Source organism: Mytilus californianus, unplaced genomic scaffold (assembly GCF_021869535.1).
Source record: "Mytilus californianus isolate M0D057914Y unplaced genomic scaffold, xbMytCali1.0.p SCAF_2, whole genome shotgun sequence".
NCBI classification, from domain to species: domain Eukaryota; kingdom Metazoa; phylum Mollusca; class Bivalvia; order Mytilida; family Mytilidae; genus Mytilus; species Mytilus californianus.
In genome coordinates, this window is record NW_026262668.1 from 64,500,957 (window position 1) to 64,520,206 (window position 19,250).

The 19,250-nt window shown below is 32.2% G+C and overlaps 1 protein-coding gene across 1 annotated transcript in view; it reads left to right on the forward strand.

Moving 5' to 3' along the window:
• The window catches only part of LOC127730239 (collagen alpha-1(I) chain-like), a 46,061-nt gene that overhangs the window by 9,970 nt on the left and 16,841 nt on the right, over window positions 1–19,250 (forward strand). The window contains exons 11-30 of the mRNA XM_052238535.1: window positions 988–1,041; window positions 1,448–1,501; window positions 2,576–2,629; window positions 2,830–2,928; window positions 3,121–3,219; window positions 3,464–3,607; window positions 3,879–3,977; window positions 4,956–5,117; window positions 5,527–5,634; window positions 6,083–6,127; window positions 6,939–6,992; window positions 8,023–8,121; window positions 8,571–8,678; window positions 9,089–9,142; window positions 9,651–9,749; window positions 10,611–10,709; window positions 11,253–11,306; window positions 12,666–12,719; window positions 17,812–18,027; window positions 18,461–18,568. Coding sequence (XP_052094495.1) covers window positions 988–1,041; window positions 1,448–1,501; window positions 2,576–2,629; window positions 2,830–2,928; window positions 3,121–3,219; window positions 3,464–3,607; window positions 3,879–3,977; window positions 4,956–5,117; window positions 5,527–5,634; window positions 6,083–6,127; window positions 6,939–6,992; window positions 8,023–8,121; window positions 8,571–8,678; window positions 9,089–9,142; window positions 9,651–9,749; window positions 10,611–10,709; window positions 11,253–11,306; window positions 12,666–12,719; window positions 17,812–18,027; window positions 18,461–18,568 — 1,863 coding nt within the window. The remainder of the gene's footprint in view (window positions 1–987; window positions 1,042–1,447; window positions 1,502–2,575; window positions 2,630–2,829; window positions 2,929–3,120; window positions 3,220–3,463; window positions 3,608–3,878; window positions 3,978–4,955; window positions 5,118–5,526; window positions 5,635–6,082; window positions 6,128–6,938; window positions 6,993–8,022; window positions 8,122–8,570; window positions 8,679–9,088; window positions 9,143–9,650; window positions 9,750–10,610; window positions 10,710–11,252; window positions 11,307–12,665; window positions 12,720–17,811; window positions 18,028–18,460; window positions 18,569–19,250) is intronic.

Sequence of the window (19,250 nt, forward strand, 5' to 3'; positions counted from 1 at the left end):
ATGTACCAAATATCAGAATGTGAGTTCTTATTTTTGAAATACTCAAGGAGTCACATTATTCGCGTTGATAAAAACCTCGCAATAATTTCTCAATTTACAGTATTGTATTCTAAAAAACCAACTTGGAGTATGATACTTTTTTCAGGGAATCAGATGAGGTTTGGCAGTTTGCACTATGAGATAGTATAGTGTGGACTTATTCTGGTCAACTACCCCATTGAGTGAGACAATAATCCTCTTTTACTCTTCAATTCTGACAGATAGAAGTATACCATCAACAGTCTTGGTATAATGTAAATTGTTAAATATTTCAAAGTGGCACAACTTAATGTAAAAGGCAAAATGAAAATGGCTAGAAAAGATTTAGTAAGTGAAATACACAATCTCAGGTTGCCCTATGAGATTAATAAAGTTGGTCTAGCAAAAATTAAGAAAATTTATCCCAGATACAGTCTGGATAGAAACTGATTTTATACCAATATTGGTATACATGCATGTATGTACTTGTATTAATTTTGAAGTAAAATAATTTTTTATTGAACTATTGTTTAACCTCTTTATAGAACAGCCCGAATTTTAATAAATTTACAGTAAAATTTTTTTTTTTACTTTCTGTAAAAAAAATATTTTAATATCTGTTTGTACATAAACTTGTTACAAGTCAGCTGTTTGTGCAATACACAGGTGATGCTAAAAAATATATGTAAAATCCTTTCAGATTTTTGTGCTTTTTAATAAATCTTTGTGGAATAATAATGATCGGAGAATTCAAGAGATTGTTATATTTTAGATAGTTGGTGTGGTGTATCTTATCACTGAAGAGAATGGATCCTCTGGAAAAGAAATAAATATACTGCTTAATAATGGTTTAGACCAGTTACATTTCTAAGCAAACAAAAATATGAAATAGACTACATAGAAGTTTTATAAGCATGGGTGTACTCTGCAATGTTCTGTAATGTTTTATTGAATTTTATATTATTTTAGGGAGATTCAGGAAGAAATGGAGAGACTGGACCACGTGGCTTACCTGGACCAAAGGTTTGTTATATCTATAAAATCGGATGTTAGGAATATACATGTATATTTGTATTCTCATTTCAATCTTGGCACTGTACAAATAAACGAATGTACAGATTGGACCTTGCGTTAAATTTGTAACACTTAGTTTTATTGAATTATTTCATTTTTTATTTTTGAAGAGAATTTCAAATTTCAAATCTGCTCCTGTGATTAAGTTAAAAATCTGTATTTGAATAGAAATCATAAATACACAAATCAAATATCAGATTTTGCCATTCAAATCTTTTAGAATTGTTCAGAGAAAAAAAATTGAATAAATTAATTTTGTATATTGCTTTGAGGCCAGTCAAGATCAATATTTTAGTGCTGTTATTTTTAGATTAATAGACACATGTATTAAATGTTCAGTGTATTTTTTTTTCAGGGGCCATCAGGACCCGCAGGTATGCCAGGTATGCCAGGAATGAAGGGACATCGAGTAAGTGAATAGTTATTATAATTTTATTTGATTATTTGTAATCAAGAAGGAAGGAAAGTTCAGGGGTTTAAATTAACTAAAGATAATGAAAGGTCTAGAACCAATTGAATTTTAAAGTGAAAGGTCCTCTGTAAGATACTCAACTGTCCAGTATAAAGCATAAGTTTAAAGAATGTGAGGTCCTTGACTTTAGTAATTCAAAATGAAAGGTCCACTCCTTACAAAAAACAGGTCTCTGACCAGACCCCCACTAACTTGAACTCCTAAATATGTTAACAGGTCTCTGACCCCAGACCCCCACTAACTTGAACTCCTAAATATGTTAACAGGTCTCTGACCCCAGACCCCCACTAACTTGAACTCCTAAATATGTTATTTATTATGTTCCCAAAACTATGAATTATAACCAGTCATAAATGAAGATAGACAAAGAGTTGACGTCATCAAGATTTTTCTTTTTGCAGAATTAAGTTTAATGATAAATAAATGTTATGATTAGATTAGGTACCTGGGTTCACATAGATGTAAAGTGATGAATACACTTAGGGAATTTTATATAACCCTCCTTTTTGTTTTGAAAGAGGAGGAAAGGGAATGGTACTCTTTTAGGCTAACCGACCAAATGCTATGTTTGAATTCACCCACCCGGTGGTGGTAAATGAAAATACAGATACATCACATTAGATTTTTTCCCTGGAATAACCTTCTCATAAGAACACTCATTTATAAAAAGTTGAGAGCCAAAACGAAATCTTAATTAGTGATTAGTGATGAAAAGAACAATTATAAAGATCATAGAGATTAAAAGAGAAACTGTAGACTGTATTCTGTTTGTAACATTAACTTTAAGTGAAAATTGATGCATACAGGATTTATTTTCTTTAAAAAGTAAAATAGTTTGATATGTAAAAAAAAATGAAAAGTTTAAACACAAAATGTAGTAAACAAATTTTAATGAAGACACATTTCCTGTTAGAATGAATATATGGTGGTCTTATTTGTGTAGTTTTAGATGCTTGTATCTTTTTATATATTTTATATAGTGTTTATTTTTGTATTTGTTTTTAATTAAAGGGTTTCAATGGTCCACAAGGTCCAACTGGTGAACAAGGACGACCGGGTGACAAGGTAATTAAGTAACTATAATAGAGGGTCTATATGGGGTTTATAGAATAGAGAATAGTGGCTAAAAAAAAAAGAAAAAAAAAAAGACATAATTACCCAAATATTACTTGGAGTTTAAAGACACGATAAATAAAGAAATTAATGCTCAGTTAAAAATAAAATGATTATGTAGTATGGTAACTTTTTATCTTGTTATGCTTTAGGGAAGTTCTGGATCCCCAGGAGCTCATGGTCCAAATGGTCCCCAAGGACAGCGTGGATTGCAAGGTGAACGTGGAACTGATGGAGGTTCTGGATCGCCAGTAAGTATTTTCATGAAAGTTTTTTTAGACAAGTCAGATTGTGCTAAGCTTGCATATTAATCCAGTGGATCAGAAAGTGATCACAATAGAAAAAAAACTAGAAAAGAAAAAAGGAATTAAAACACAATTGATACATCCTAATGTAATTAATTCATCGTAAATAGTAATGATTATTTCTCCTTTAATTTTTAGGGATTACCAGGAGTTGATGGCCTTGCTGGTGCCCCAGGAGAGTCTGGACCAGTTGGACGATCTGGACCACCTGGAATGCCTGGCATGCCAGGTTCTAAGGTAAAAATTTTAATTTTCACATTCTGGTAAAAAATTAAATTACCGGTACAACAAATTTGAAAACAAATTTTAAGTAACCTTTGAAACAGACAGGAAAACATTGTTGACTCCAGGAAAAAAGTTTTATAGCATACTGAAAGTATGCTTCATGGAATACCTCTGAGATAATTTTCTACAACTTTTTTTAATCTTAAGGTTTCAGATAAAAAGTGTTCAATTTTAATTGGAATTATTTCAATTCAAGGGTGATGCTGGTGCAGGAGGACCAAAAGGAACGCAAGGACTGCAAGGTGCTAGGGGAGACCCTGGTATATCTGGACCTCCAGGTGCAGAGGGATTAGCTGGGACTGATGGTTTAACTGGAATGAATGGAGAAAAAGGTGCTTCTGTAAGTAAACTACTCAAGTTAGAATGATCGAATTTGTTCATTGCGTAAATTTGAGTCAGAATTAATACCATTTTCTGTTGAGGTATATTTTTGAAAAGAAATACAAAAAAAAAAAGATATCTTGATATATAGATTATGTGAAATTAGAAGCAATATTTATATTTTGAAGTGCATTTGATTGAAAATATAATATATAAACAGCTAAATATTACATATAAAATTTTTTAATAGACATTATATTTTGTATTTATTGACTGAGTTTTATGCTTAGGGAGACCCAGGACCAGCAGGATCCCCAGGATATCCTGGACCAAGAGGACCATCTGGCTTAAACGGAAGTCCAGGTTCACTAGGAGCCAAGGGTGCCCCTGTAAGTAGAAAAGTACTAGCAAGAAAAATTATCTGGTGTTTTGAAATGTTAAGTTATGTCTCAAGCCTTGAAAGTTTCCAGCTACAGTACTGAGTATTCAGAATTTGAAATTATAAAATATAATGTAAATCTGGTAATTATCTTGTTTTCAAGTCATGGTCTTTTTGCTTCATTAAATTTTTTTAAAGTTTTTCTGTTTATTTACATACTTATGAAAAAATTGGTAAAGGTCCAGATGCTTTCAAACTTTATAGATATGACACCTTGAGGATTCTTTTTGGAATTAAGGTTCATTTCCAATGCACTGCAAATCAAACATTAATATCTTTTTTAAAAAAAGAATTCAAATCAAATAATGAACCACTTGCTTCCAGAATTTTGAAGAAAAAAAAACAATACATTCATGACTTCCTTTATGAAATAAGTGTGAATAAACTATCATTAATAAAAAAAAGTAAAAAAAACTGCAAAAATTCTGAAAAATGTTGTAAAGTTCCTTTATGAATTTAGTGACAACCATCATTAAAAAAAGTAGGAAATTTTACAAAAAATCAGAAAAATCTTGTTAAGTTTAATGCTACCAAACCTCTGAAAAGACATATTCAAGAAGCTCTAGAATATTTATTGATGAATAACAAATTTGTCATCCAATATGGCTGCCATTATTACTTAAAACAATTAACAAATTTGACAAATAAGTTTTAATCTAGAAATCCCCTCAAGAATTTTATCAGGTAAGTGTTACAGTCCATCAACATGGTAGTTTACCTTTCTTAAAATAGGGTAGAAAGTAAAATTAGACCTAAATTGTTATTGGGAAAATCCTCTACATGACCTTCATGGAAACATTTATGATCACAGCTATTGGACTGATTGAGGCAATATTATAAGGTACTTAGTAAGCAATATAGCTTCCTTGTTATGTCTAGTTATCTTAAAGAATGTGTTATAAGATAAGATTTTTTTTTATCAAAATAGGGTCAACCTGGAGAGTCAGGATTCAAAGGAGAACGTGGACCAAAAGGACTCCATGGATCCGGAGGAAACCGTGGACCACCTGGACCTCCTGGAAAGGAAGGAAAACGAGGACAAAGAGGAACATTAGGAGAGCCTGGACCATTAGGGCCACCTGGAGAAAGGGTTGGTATATGTGTTTACTTACTATGACTGCTTTATAACATACTTTTTAGGAATTGTCATTTAAACACTGTAAAGTTCTGGAAGAATTTGATTCAGCTTTTTAAAAAAATCCATGGATGAGTAGAATATCATGCAAACATGCAGGTTTCATGAACTTAAAAAAGCTTAGTCAAAAGGAAAATTATTTGTTACTTTTATAAAATTCTATCAAATATTTCAATGAATATTTTTTTATTTTAGTCTGTTTTGTAATTTGTTTGTCGCTTGTAAAAATACAAGTTTGGGAGTGACCCACTGCTGTTTGTCAAGGTTATGTTGAAGATTTAAAGAAATTTTAACAGATAAGTAGGTACTATTGAAAACTACTATTAACTTTTATGTAACTGATCTGATCAAAATATTTGTATAGGGATCAACTGGACCGAGAGGATATCCTGGTGCTATTGGAGAACCTGGTACCTCAGGAGAAGAAGGAGAGACTGGACCCAGAGGAAGACGAGGAGAACCTGGAGCATTAGTAAGTAAAAATATTAAACAGAGGGACAGTGACAGATATTAGAAGTAAGACAACTTAAGAAAATAAATCATTTAGGAGATCAGGAAAATGTTGAAACAAGGAGACTACCGGTAAATAAAACCAGCAACAGGAAGTCATCTGGTGTGAAAAGTGTCAATTTTTTCGTCCTTTTTCTTGACCTGAAAGACTGAGGGATGCTGATAGATATATTGGACTGTAGTCTGCATGTAGAATGGACCCCAGTGAACTCATTATCCACAAAAGTGCTACGGTCGAAGTGTATGTAATAAACTGCTGATATGGTTTTATATTTTCAGTTCTATTTTGTACTTTGGGTCTTTGTATATGTTATTAAAACATATCAGCTTATAAAAGATATACTGTATTTTATTTTTCATCTTTTTGTAAAGGTTTAACCTGGGACCAATAGTTTTTTATTCAATTTCAGGGAGAACCAGGCAGACAGGGAGGTCCAGGAGCTAGAGGAGCAAGAGTAAGTTCAACATTTCATTTCAGAAATTTGACCTGCAATAACAGTTATTTGATTCCTTATCTTTATTTGATTTGAATTAAGGAAGTTTGCTTCTCTGTTTCAAAATAACAAGCTTTTTAAAAGACTGTTATAAATTATATAAATAAATAAACTAAAAAAGCAGAAAAAAAAATGAAGGGTCTGTGTGCTTGTTTTTGAGATATACGCCATTGAAAATTTGGCGGGAAGTGATTCCCTCTAGATTTTTCGTACATTTAACATAGGCACCTTCTCTCTTTCAAAAACTATGAAAAAATAAGGATTTTATATGATTTTCAAAAATGGCTTTTCAAACTATATGTGATAAAATTATGAAAAGAAAAGTAGGGTTTTGCGGGCAAAAATTTTAATGGCACTATATGAATAAAACCAGAGGATTCCGAATATCTGGCAAAAAATCAAAAACAAGAAGAAGGAACATCCGGTTAATGCAGAAAGCAACGTTAATATATAAAAGAAAGTTTACTATTAATTTTTGGCAGATGTTAAGTATTAGGTTTTGTATCATAATCAAGTTATTTTCATTGGATATTTTTCAAGTTGTGTTTTTTTTTTTATTGAACTTGAAAGAGTAAGTAATATAATGGATGAGATATTTTATAATTAGCACAACTTGTTAGTTAAATTTTATTAAAATGTTTATATTCACTTAATCAGTCAGCATCAAGAAATTAACAAACAAAAAAAACAAAAAATGTTTTTTGTAATAATATATGCAAATGACTATTTAAATTTAATTTAGAGTAATAATGATATTAATTTATTTATAAAGGGAGGTAGTGGAGGACCAGGGTTAGATGGTATGGCTGGCAGACCTGGACCTGCAGTGAGTTTCATGTTATATATATAGATATCTACTCTATCATTGTTAGGTTGATTTTCTTGGCATATTATATATATTTATCTTACCTCCTATACATTTCTAGAAAATATGATTGGTTAAAAGCAACCACGTGGAGACCGTGTATATTTCATATGTGGTTAGTAGGCGGGGCTTATTTCAATACAAGGTTAGTAGTGGCGTTGTGTCCCTTTATAAAAATAACACGGTGTTGACGAAAAATCTGAAAGGTTTCAACAGACGAAGAAATTGATGATGAACGATTGAAATAAATTCATAAAACACATTTAAAGCTAACAAGTTGTTATTGTTGGCATTTGTTTTTTATAGACCAAATGAAGTAGGTTCTTAATACTAATTATTGAAGACTTGATCACTTTGATAGGCCACTAGTCTAAATACCACATGCTAAGATAGTCGGTAAGATAAATTCGTTACATAATGTGCAAGTGACCTTATACCATATATATGGGGTATTGAATTTACTGACCTAATATATGGTATTAGGTCACTAGCACACTATGTTACTAATAATATATATATTTAAGAAAATGCATATATATTGTTGTATTAAACATCGTTCACATTGTTCACATTTTTCACATTGTTCCTACCGGTTTCATTCCTCATTCACAGTAAACATATATACAATCTAACAAAATAAATATTGTTAGTAGAAACGTCACATTACAATCACACTTCGCAACATTTAAGGAAATAACGTTGAAATAAAGCATTACGCAATCCTTATGTAGATGTATATATAATACATTGTACTGGAAAATGAAATTAAATGTTGATACTGCTAACTATGGTTTCACAATTTAAATAAAATAAGAAAAAGTGATTTAAAGGAATGAAAAAGGCAATAAATAATTTAATGATATAATTAATAAGGTCTTCATATGGTTTAATGAAAAAACTGATGGTTTTAGTGGGTGTTAGTATGTTCATCCTGTAAATGAAAAATTTATTTATAGAATTGATATTTCACATGTTTGTAAATTAATTTTAGGGAGTCACTGGCAATGATGGAAGACCAGGAGAGATGGGAGCCCCTGGCATCCCTGGACCTGCTGGAACTCAAGGTCCACAAGGAAACCAAGGCTCAAGGGTATGTACAATACACAGTATTTGAGATTTCAACTTTGAACTTTATTCTTTGAAAAAGTACAGGCGTATCATGCGCTCATGGTGCAGCTGTTTATTCAATTTTGTTAGTTTTTTACTTAATTAATAATCTTCAAAAAGATAGTGTACATCAGGGCCTATGTTCATAAAACTTTACTCAGTACTCGAAGTACAAAATTTGTGCTCAAAACACAAAATCCATCATTTTGATTGGTTGAATTCCGAGTCTGAATACGATAATCATACTCAAAAGTTTTATGACGGCAAGGCCAGGTATTACATCATATTGTTTTCTCCACATTTTCAAATCAGATAATTTTCTATCTTGTAAATACACCTGAATACCATACATTTTTCGACCAAAAGATCTATTACATTTTAAAAAACTTGTATTTGTCAGTCTCAGGTATAAATATATATTTCATTATATAGGGACCTCCAGGAAAAGATGGAAATCCAGGAGGCCAAGGTCCACGTGGACCAGATGGAGACAATGGACCTGCTGGAGAAAGAGGAAATACTGGACCACCAGGAGCAACTGTATGTTACATATTTTTAAATCTTTCTAAGAAATTTTATTATTGAGTTTTGATTTTCAAAATGTTTAATATGGATGCAGCTTTTTTTTGTAAAAAAAATATTATAATATTTATTTTAGTGAGTATTAGTATGTTCATCCTGTAAATAATTCTAAAATTAAAGTGATAAACATTAGAATGGTTCTGTTCAAAATACTAACATTGATTTTTACCTGCATTCGAAATAGAAACATTTTTTTGTAATTTTGTAATTTTGTAATTTTGTTCTATCATTTCAACTATTAGAAAATGCATATTCTTCAAACATTTAGATTTGGATTTGACAGATGAAATAGTAAATTGCAAATACATTAAGATGTATGACAGTTTTATATTATTGTTGTGACTTGAGTTATTTTTTATTTATTTCAGGGAGAGGCAGGTGGCAGAGGACCTGATGGAAATGCTGGTGCAACAGGATTTATTGTAAGTCCTATATTTATTATTATTATTATTATTTTATACTTGAGTTTTGAGTGTGTCCGATTTAATTTTTTTACTTAAAAAAGTCACATGTAAATGTCATATGATATCTTGGGATCAATATAAAATCATCTGCATGAAAACTGATCAACTTATGAGTGTTGTCACCTAAGAGAGGTGTTGAACAGGGTGAGGGGGTCAAACTAGAAGAGTTTTGTTGAATTTTTTATGCAAAAATTTATTTAAATCATGCCGTTTGTTTAACTCACCCTAGTGTGAAAAACTAGGTCGGGATGAATAGAAAAATGTCACTTGAAAGATCTTTTTCAACCACCAAATTGAAACAACTCTCTTATTATAATAAACATACTGTACCTTATTTATATCAATTATTGAGGTTGATAAGAATTATATATTTGCTTGAAGACACTCTTGTTTCTTCATTTTAACTTGTACCAGACCTGATTTTTTTTCGGATTGAGGTAAAATCACATTCTTTCATATACTGTAGGGAGCTCCAGGAATACCAGGAGGGAGAGGGGAGCCCGGTAAACCAGGAGAGCCTGGACCCCCTGGAGATGCAGGCAAAACTGGACGCACAGGAGCAAATGTAAGTATACTTTGTTTATAATTACATAATGCAAATTTTTTTTATTCACCCTGATTTTGAAATGAATTTTAATAAGCTATATATATCATTAGCAAACTGGAATGTTCAGAAAAATAATCTTTAAAAATACATTGCTGACCATAAACCTCTTAAAATTTTGTAACAAATTCAGGAATAATTTTCTTTGTTCTGGGTTTGGTAAATGAGAAATTTATTGAAATGTCATTTCTTGTATGATCTTGCTTGAATGTTATGAATGTTAAATGACCTGCTTAACCAATTCATTAATGTATGTGTATCAATGGTTTTTGTTCTTAAAAGGTCCATAATGGTGAACAAAATATTTCATAGAAAGTTTTATGCCCCTGCCGTAGCGGAGGGGGCATTAAGTTTTACCCTTGTCTGTCTGTACGTACGTACGTACGTACGTAAGTCTGTACGTCCCAAAATTGGTTTCTGTTCTCTAACTTTTGTTTGCCTCAACCAAATGTTATGAAATTTATACACAATGCTTATTATACCACAAAACACAGATCAAGTTTGAATTTTGGTGGTGTCACTTTAACCGTTCTAGAGTTATGCCCCTTTACAAATGGAAAAATTGCTGAATTTTTCGTTTCCGTTCTCTTTCTTTAGTTTGCCTCAACCAAATATTATGAAACTTATAGACAATGCTTATTACCACAAAACTCAGATCATGTACAAATTTGGGTAGCATCACTTTTACAGTCCGTGAGTTATGTCCCTTTATAACGTTATATGCAAGGGGGGCATCACCTGTGTCCCATGGACACATTCCCCATTTATTTTTTCTCCAAATTTGTTTTAAAAGAATTAATGCATTTTAATTTTGTAATTTAGGGAGAGCGAGGAATTCCTGGTGTGGTTGGAGAACCTGGTACCCCTGGAGAGCCTGGAGCCCCAGGACCAACTGGTGGAGCTGGGAGGGATGGAGAAAGAGTAAGTAATAATTGTCATTCATAGCTTGGTTTTGTTATCTTCTGGGTTTTTTGGGTTTTTTTTATGGTGATTTTGGGCTTCTCTCCCTTTAACATGTACCTCACCTTGAGTACCTCACACCTCTTTTGATTATAATTGGGCTGCTCTCTGTCACTTTGACATATACCAGAGGCACACTTCTGCTGTTAATTTAGCAATTTTTCTAAAAAAAACATGACATCGAAAAAAAGAATAAAGTCCAAACATTTTAAGAATAAATTAGGTCAAATAAATTAGTTCTGCTGTTTTCAGATTCTTGAGACACTGTTTTTTTGTTTGTTTGAAGAATTGTACAGGTATTAATTATTAGAGTAGTTTTAGACAGTTGAACATGTTTGTCAGAGTCACTTCAGTGTTTATTAAAGTCATTGTTACTGATAAACATGCTCTCATGAAGGATGAAAAGTAATGAAAAATATTTGTCATTAGAATGCTGAGAATTTTAGTTGCCATGTTCATTATTTGCTGACTACTATTGACACTGTATTTGATTATCTTTTTAAGGGACCACCAGGTGATCGTGGGCAGCAAGGTGATGTAGGCCCTGAGGGTCCACCGGTAAGTTAATATATGTTGTCATGGGAACCATAGAGCATTTTTATGCCGTAGCAGAGGGGGCATTAAGTTTAACCCTTGTCCGTCCGTACGTACGTCCCAAAGTTGGTTTCTGTTCTCTAACTTTAGTTTGCCTCAACCAAATGTTATGAAACTTATACACAATGCTTATTACCACAACATACAGATCAAGTACAAATTTTGGTAGTGTCACTTTTAAAGTTCTTCAATTATGTCCCTTTATAACTTTATATGATATGCAAGCGGGGGCATCATCTGTGTCCCATGGACACATTTCCCATTTATTTGTAAACAGAATGATCAACACATACTTTGTGAATATGTATTTCAAACAAATAAAACATTACTACTTCAGAAAACTCCAGTTTTTACATCTGTTTGTAGGCAGTTTAAACTTCAAGTTAACTTGATTGTTTGCAAAATAACAAAATGTTAACAGAAGTGAAAATCTTTGATGATTGTTAAACAAGTTATACAAGTGTATGTTGTAGTCAATAAACGACGATAAGCAACTTCAAATGAAGACAGAAATATTTGCAATGGAAAATATTCTTCATATTTCTCATACAAATATAAGGAAGAAAAAGACACAAATTTTTATGCCCCACCTAGGGGCATTATTTTTTCGGTCTGTGTGTCCATTCATCCGTTTGTCTGTCAGTCCGTCGGTCTGTCCCGGTTCAGGTTAAAGTTTTTGGTCCAGGTAGTTTTTGATGAAGTTGGAAGTCCAATCAACTTGAAACTTAGTACACAAGTTCCCTATGATATGATCTTTCTAATTTTAATGCCAAATTAGAGTTTTTGACCCCAATTTCACGGTCCACTGAAAATAGAAAATGATAGTGCGAGTGGGGCATCCATGTACTATGGACACATTCTTATTTCTAGATTTTTTAATAGATTGTTATCTCATGGATCTCCTCTCTTCTATTTTATGTTATTCAAAAATTACTTGTTGGAACATTAAGAAGCTGTGTAATTTTATATGCATAATAATTTTCACACACTTACTCAAACTTAAGATATTGGTGAGGTAATTTGAATGTTGCCAACACTATATGAATTTGTAATTTTTACCTGTTTTGAAAACTATATTTCATAACAATTTTTTATTTCATTTTTTCATATATGTGTGTTTGTTTCATTTATAATTTTGTAATTGTTTGATATATTTCATTGTATTTCATGAGGGCCTCAGGGAAGATTAGTTTTATAGCTAACTGTGTAACACTCTTTAAATAAATAATAATTATTATTATTATTATTATTATTAATGCCAAGTATTTTATCAAATGTGCTAAAATATTAATATTTTTAATGTTATGATGTATGCTTCAATAGGGTCAACAAGGAATGAGAGGACAAAGAGGAGAAAGGGGACCTAAAGGTGACATCGTAAGTATTCTAAAAAAAAGTGCAATGCATTTGATAAATTTGATAAAAAAATAGTTTTAATTAATTTAGAACATGCCTTGTTTAGACCTTTTAAATCTCCTTCAGATGACATATGGTTTATCATATGATATGTGGATTCTTGATAATTCGTGGATTTTGAAGATAAAGGCGAACCACAAATTTAAACTTCAACAAAGTACAATTTTTCTATATAAGATTGTGTGCAGACTTTGGCAATTAAAACAAGGGAATCAAATTACTGTGAAAGTACTTTTATTCCTGAGGTACAGATTTTCGTGGTATTTGTGGACGGCTTTATCCACGAATTTAAGTGTCCAACGAAATATTACAACTGTTGTCCAAAAAAAAAAACACATGGAAAGATCCCCTGTAGGTTTGATTACATAGATACGGGCAAATCATAGTAATCTAGAGAAAACATTGAATATCAGCAAATGCATTATGAACTATATGCAGTGTAGTAGCACCAGTGTAGCATGTACAACTTCAGTTGGATTTTAATCTTTAATTAACATAAGTTGTACGACTTTTAACCGTTTTATTCTCATGAAAAAATTGGTTTTGAAAGATGAAAGTCAGACTTCCAGTGAAGATATATGATGATGAAGTGTTCATTTTATCTCCTCATATTTCTCACTAAAAAAATTTATAATTTCATATTGGGCTTTCTTTTCTATTTCATAAGTATTAATTCAAAGTATATTTGTAGCATTTCTTATGCAACCTTTTTCTTTAAATGACATGTTTATGGCTTATTTCTGAAAGCAATTATTTTATTAAAAATTTAATAAATTTTTTTTTCTTCAGAAAACGAAAAATCCACGAATTAAAGAACCCACGAACATGTAACTTTTGCTCAACCCACGAAAATTGATACCCACTAACAAAAGTACTTTCACAGTACATGAAAATACAATTTTTACTCGATCCTCTAAAATTGTTAACCACGAAAGATAAATGAGTCCACAGTTTTGTAAATTCTTAAAGGATTAACTGTAATGAAAGAATGATTTGAATGGAAAAAGGGATAATCTCTCATAAATAGATCTTCTAAATTTGCATACCGCAATACCTACACTGTAGAGTGGGGGCCATATTGCAATCACCTCGTCTATCAGTCAAACAACTTGCCATTTGTCAAACATTTGTTGAACTACTATAAATAGAATGACTTCATATTTGGTTAGTTTGACAGTGATGAGTTGTAATGTGTGAGCACTTTTTTATACGACCGCAAAAAAATTTTTGTGGTCGTATATTGGTATGATGTTGGCGTCGTTTTCGTCGGCGTCGTCCGGCGTCGTCCGAAAACACATTGGTTTTCACACTCTAACTTTAGTTTAAGTGAATGGATCTCTATGAAATTTTACCACAAGGTTCAATACCACAAAAGGAAAGTTGGGATTGATTTTGGGGGTTATGGTACCAACAGTAAAGAAATTAGGGGCCAAAAAGGGGCCAAAAATAAGCGTTTTTGTAACTTCCAGACATAACTTGTGTGTTAGTGTATGGATCTCTCTGACATTGTACCACAAGGTTCCATATCACAAAAGGAATGCTGGGATTGATTTTGGGGGTAATTGCCTCAAAATTTTAGGAATTAGGGGCCAAAAAAGGGGAAAAAAACAAGCATTTTTCTAGTTTCATGACAATAACTTGTGTGTAAGTGTATGGATCTTTCTGAAATTGAACTACAAGGTTCCATATCACAAAGGGAAAGCTGGAATTGAGTTTGGGGGTAATTGCCGAAACGTTTAGGAATTGGGGGCCAAAAAGGGGCCAAAAATAAGCATTTTTCTAGTTTCCAGACAATAACTTGTGTTCAAGTGTATGGATCTCTCTGATATTGTACTGCAAGGTACCATACCACAAAGGGAAGGCTGGGATTGATGATGGGGGTAATTGCCTCAATATTTTAGGAATTAGGGGCCAAAAAGGGGCAAAAAAACAAGCATTTTTCTAGTTTCAGGACATATTTGTGTGTAAGTGTATGGATCTTTCTGAAATTGTACTACAAGGTTCCATATCACAAAGGGAAAGCTGGGTTTGAGTTTGGGGGTAATTGCCCTAAATGTTTAGGAATTTGGGGCCAAAAAGGGGCCAAAAAACACATTTTTCTAGTTTCCAGACAATAACTTGTGTTCAAGTGTATGGATCTCTCTGAAATTGTACTGCAAGGTACCATACCACAAAGGGAAGGCTGGGATTGAGTTTGGGGGTGATGAATCATAAAGGGGTTCAAAAAATTTGGGGGGGGGGGGGGGGGGGATTTTTCTTTTTTTCATTTTTTTTTTCTTTTAAAATTTTCCATTTTAAGTTGGTTATTTCTGATTTATATTTAAAAGCAAATAATAATGATATGGTAGGAGATACACACCAAACAGGATGTGTAAATTATTATATAATAAGTATTGTGCAATAGCAAGAAATTTTCAATTGCACAGTATTGCACAATAGCAAGAAATCTTCAATTGCACAGTATTGCGCAATAGCAAGAAATCTTCAATTGCACAGTATTACGCAATAGCAAGAAATATCCAATAGCACAATATTGCGCAATAGCAAGAAATTGTCAATTGTACAGTATTGCGCAATAGCAAGAAATATTTAATTGCACAGTATTGTGCAAAAGAAGATACTTCGTATAAATTGCTTATTTCTTGACCAATTTCAATGGGGTTTTACTCTTGATTCTTGGGGTTCTTTAATATGCTGAATCTAACTGTGTATTTAGTTTTTGAATTTTGGGCCCCGTTTTTAAATTGGTCCACATTGAGGTCCAAAGGGTCCAAAATGAAACTTTGTTTGATTTCATCAAAAATTGAATTATTGGGGTTCTTTGATATGCCGAATCTAACCATGTATTTAGATTCTTAATTTTTGGTTCCGTTTTCAAATTGGTCTACATTAAGGTCCAAAGGGTCCAAAATTAAACTTAGTTTGATTTTAACAAAAATTGAATTCTTAGGGTTCTTTGATATGCTGAATCTAAACATGTATTTAGATTTTTGATTATGGGCCCAGTTTTCAAGTTGGTCTAAATCGGGGTCCAAAATGAAACTTTGTTTGATTTCAACAAAAATTGAATATATGGGGTTCTTTGATATGCTGAATCTAACCATGTATTTAGATTTTGGATATTGGACCATAATAGGTGAATGTCCAATTTAAAATTTTTAAGTTCTTAGACCACATTCATTCTGTGTCAGAAACCTATGCTGTGTCAAATATTTAATCATAATCCAAATGCAAAGCTGTATCAAGCTTGAATGTTGGGTGTCTTCCCGATTGTCCCACTTTTTGAAATTACAGGTAAAAAAGTAATGAAATTTTGTGGGACAATCGGGAATATGTTTGTGGGACAATTGGGAAGTTTAAATGTGGGACAATTGGGAATTGTTTTGATAGTGATTAATTTGTTTTTATAGTCTGTATCAGTTAATTACAGGTTACTAATCACTGTAACTTATAAAATATAAAAAAAAAAAAATGAACAAATAATAATACTTACATATTATATTTTGCACATGTAGTAGGTACAATTGAAGTATCATCAAACATGGAATATAATATGAAATCATAAAATTTTAGTCTTAGATGCATGATTTTTTTAATTAGTTTTTATTGGCTTTGAACTAGCTGTCAGTAACTGCGAGTACTCTAAGATCTGTACTTAGTGTCTTTGTTGTGGGGATGTATAAGTAGCCGTCCACGTCCATGTCCACTCTGTGATTTGTTAGATGTATTTCTGTCTGTACCCATCTGATGAGATAAGCCTTCTTCAACTTATTTTTTTTAGTTTATTCTTATGTTGTACTGTTACAACACTGTCCCAGGTTAGTGGGAGGATTGGCGCCTTCAAATAAGTTTAACCCCGCCACGTTCTGTATGTGTCTGTCCCAAGTCAGGAGCCTGTAATTCAGTGGTTATCGTTTGTTACTGTGTAACACATTTGTTTTTCGTTCATTATTTTGTACATAAATTAGGTCGTTAGTTTTTCTAGTTTGAATGTTTTTACATTTTTCATATGGGACCGTTAAAGCTGACTCTGCTGTATGGGCTTTGCTCATTGTTGAAGGCCGTATTGTGACCTATAGTTGTAAATTTCTGTGTCATTTAGTCTTTTTTGGAGAGTTGTCTCATTGGCAATCATACCACATCTTTTTTTTTATGGAAGTCTGGTTCTTCTTTATAGTTGGTGACGAGTCCTGTTGACTGCACTTTATGGCAAAGACACTGGGAATATTGGAAAAACAACCTTTGATATTGATTCTTAGAAAGGATGATCTGCCAGATTTCTAGACAACAGCTTCGTTATCAAAAAAAGGAAGTTGTTGGGTTCAGGTGAATCTGACGTTGGGTGTTAGCAGTCTTCAATAGTGCAGAGAATGTTGTATTAATGTCCTCTGACTTCCCTAGTAAAATTGTAAAGACTTCTGAAAAAATCTCTCCATCACCAAGTTCGTGTAAAGTGTAGAATGTAAATGAGTTTATACCTTTTTTTTTTAGAATTGCATGCATTATTTATTCAAAAACTTTATAGAGAAAATGTAATTAAAATTACGGTATTGAAATTTTTTTTATAGATAACGTAACATTGTATATATATTTCATAAATCAGAAATAAATTTTTTTTAATCAAAAGTGCATTAATCTAATGATTTAAAAAACATTTTTTTTATACTTCTATAAAATTAATATTAAATGTGCAATAAATTAATTCTTGTTTATTTAGCAAAACAAACAACAGTTACATTGTTTATCTAAGAACATTTTACTTCATAAAATAATGTGGGACAATCAGAACTTTTCATGTGGGACAATCAGAACTCTAAAATTTTAAAAAGTGGGACAATCGGGAATAAACCGAATGTTGTGTCCATACTTGCCCCAACTGTTCAGGGTTCGACCTCTGCGGTCGTATCAAGCTGCGCCCTGCGGAGCATTTTATTTTATCCTGATTAAAAAAAAAAGTTTTCACCTGAAAACTACATAAATTATTTTGAAGGTTTGATAATAATGTAATTTTTTGCTTACTGGTATGTGATTTTTGTCTCATGAAACTTTTAAGGGAGAATCTGGAAACCCAGGATCAGATGGAAATGAAGGAAAACAAGGACCTCGAGGACCACCTGGTACACCCGGTCCTTCTGGTATAATGGGAGAGCCTGCTCCAAAAGGAGAAAATGGTGATGCTGGTTCAACTGGAGAGAATGGAGCTCGTGGTTCCCCAGGAGAGAGAGGTCAACAAGGAGTAGTGGGAGAAGCAGGCTTGCCAGGACCAGGGGTAAGGATTCACTCAAATGACTTTTCAGGACTGCAGGGTAGATGTCAACATAAATCATAGTTGTCTTCAGTTCCAACCGTTTTTCATTTGTATTAAAGTTTCAGAAAAAAATTGTTCAATAAATATTTTTATCCTTTCATTTGTATTAAAGTTTCAGAAAAAAAATTGTTCAATAAATATTTTTATCCAATTAAAGTTGTTCACATTCTATTGAATTTGCATGAAAATTAGTATGGTACTAACTGTCTTAGCTATAAAGTTGATTTTGTTCTTGATGTATATTTTTTTTACAATTTTTCTATTTGGTAAATCTGCATCTTACAGTACCTTACTATGGTATATGGTCAGAAGAAAAAAAAGATTTGTAAGGGTAATTTTATCAAACAGGATGTCATCAAACTCAGTATAATTTTTAAATAATTGTATATTTTAGGGTATACCTGGATTATCAGGGGCCAAAGGAGCAAGAGGGTTCGCTGGACCTAAAGGAGAACAAGGGTCAACCGGAATTGCAGGACAAGGTGGACCACCAGGACCAAATGTAATTAAGACATAATAGTAGAAACTCCTACTAATAAGACTGTCTGAACATTTGAGCATAAATATTGGATGGAAATATATGTAACTTTTTTGTTGACCCCTATGTAGACACAAATATGGGGTATTCTTTTGTTATTGCTATCCCTAAATTAAAAAAAACCTTATACTTTAACACAATTTACGAAGATGCTTATTAAATTTAAAATACTCATTTTCCGATAGCAAAACATGGACTAAATCTTTTCTTCATTAAAGGAATTGACACGTTATTTTTTTTATTTAATAGGTGTTAAAGGCATAATTTGTTTCTGCTTAATTTATTCACAACTTGTAGTATGGACTTTGTATTATAACGACCTTGACATATTGTACAAACACTTGTCCATTGTTGAAGAATGAATGTTGCTCTTTAGATTATTTTTGGTTATTTTTATCTTTGGTTTGCTGTCTTGTTGACGATTGACGAAAATAAGAAACTGTCCAGACAAAAGTCTTTCTCTTCTATTGACTGTGTTATTGTATTGATATGAGTTCAGAGTTGTCTGCCTTTTTTGTCTTGGATTCAAATTCTTATAAAAGGGGTACATACAGTGCAGTAGAAAAGACAAGTAATCCTTGGATGGCTCACAACATTGATGGTTCTTTGATTTAAGAATATGATAATTTTGACCCATAACTGCAGT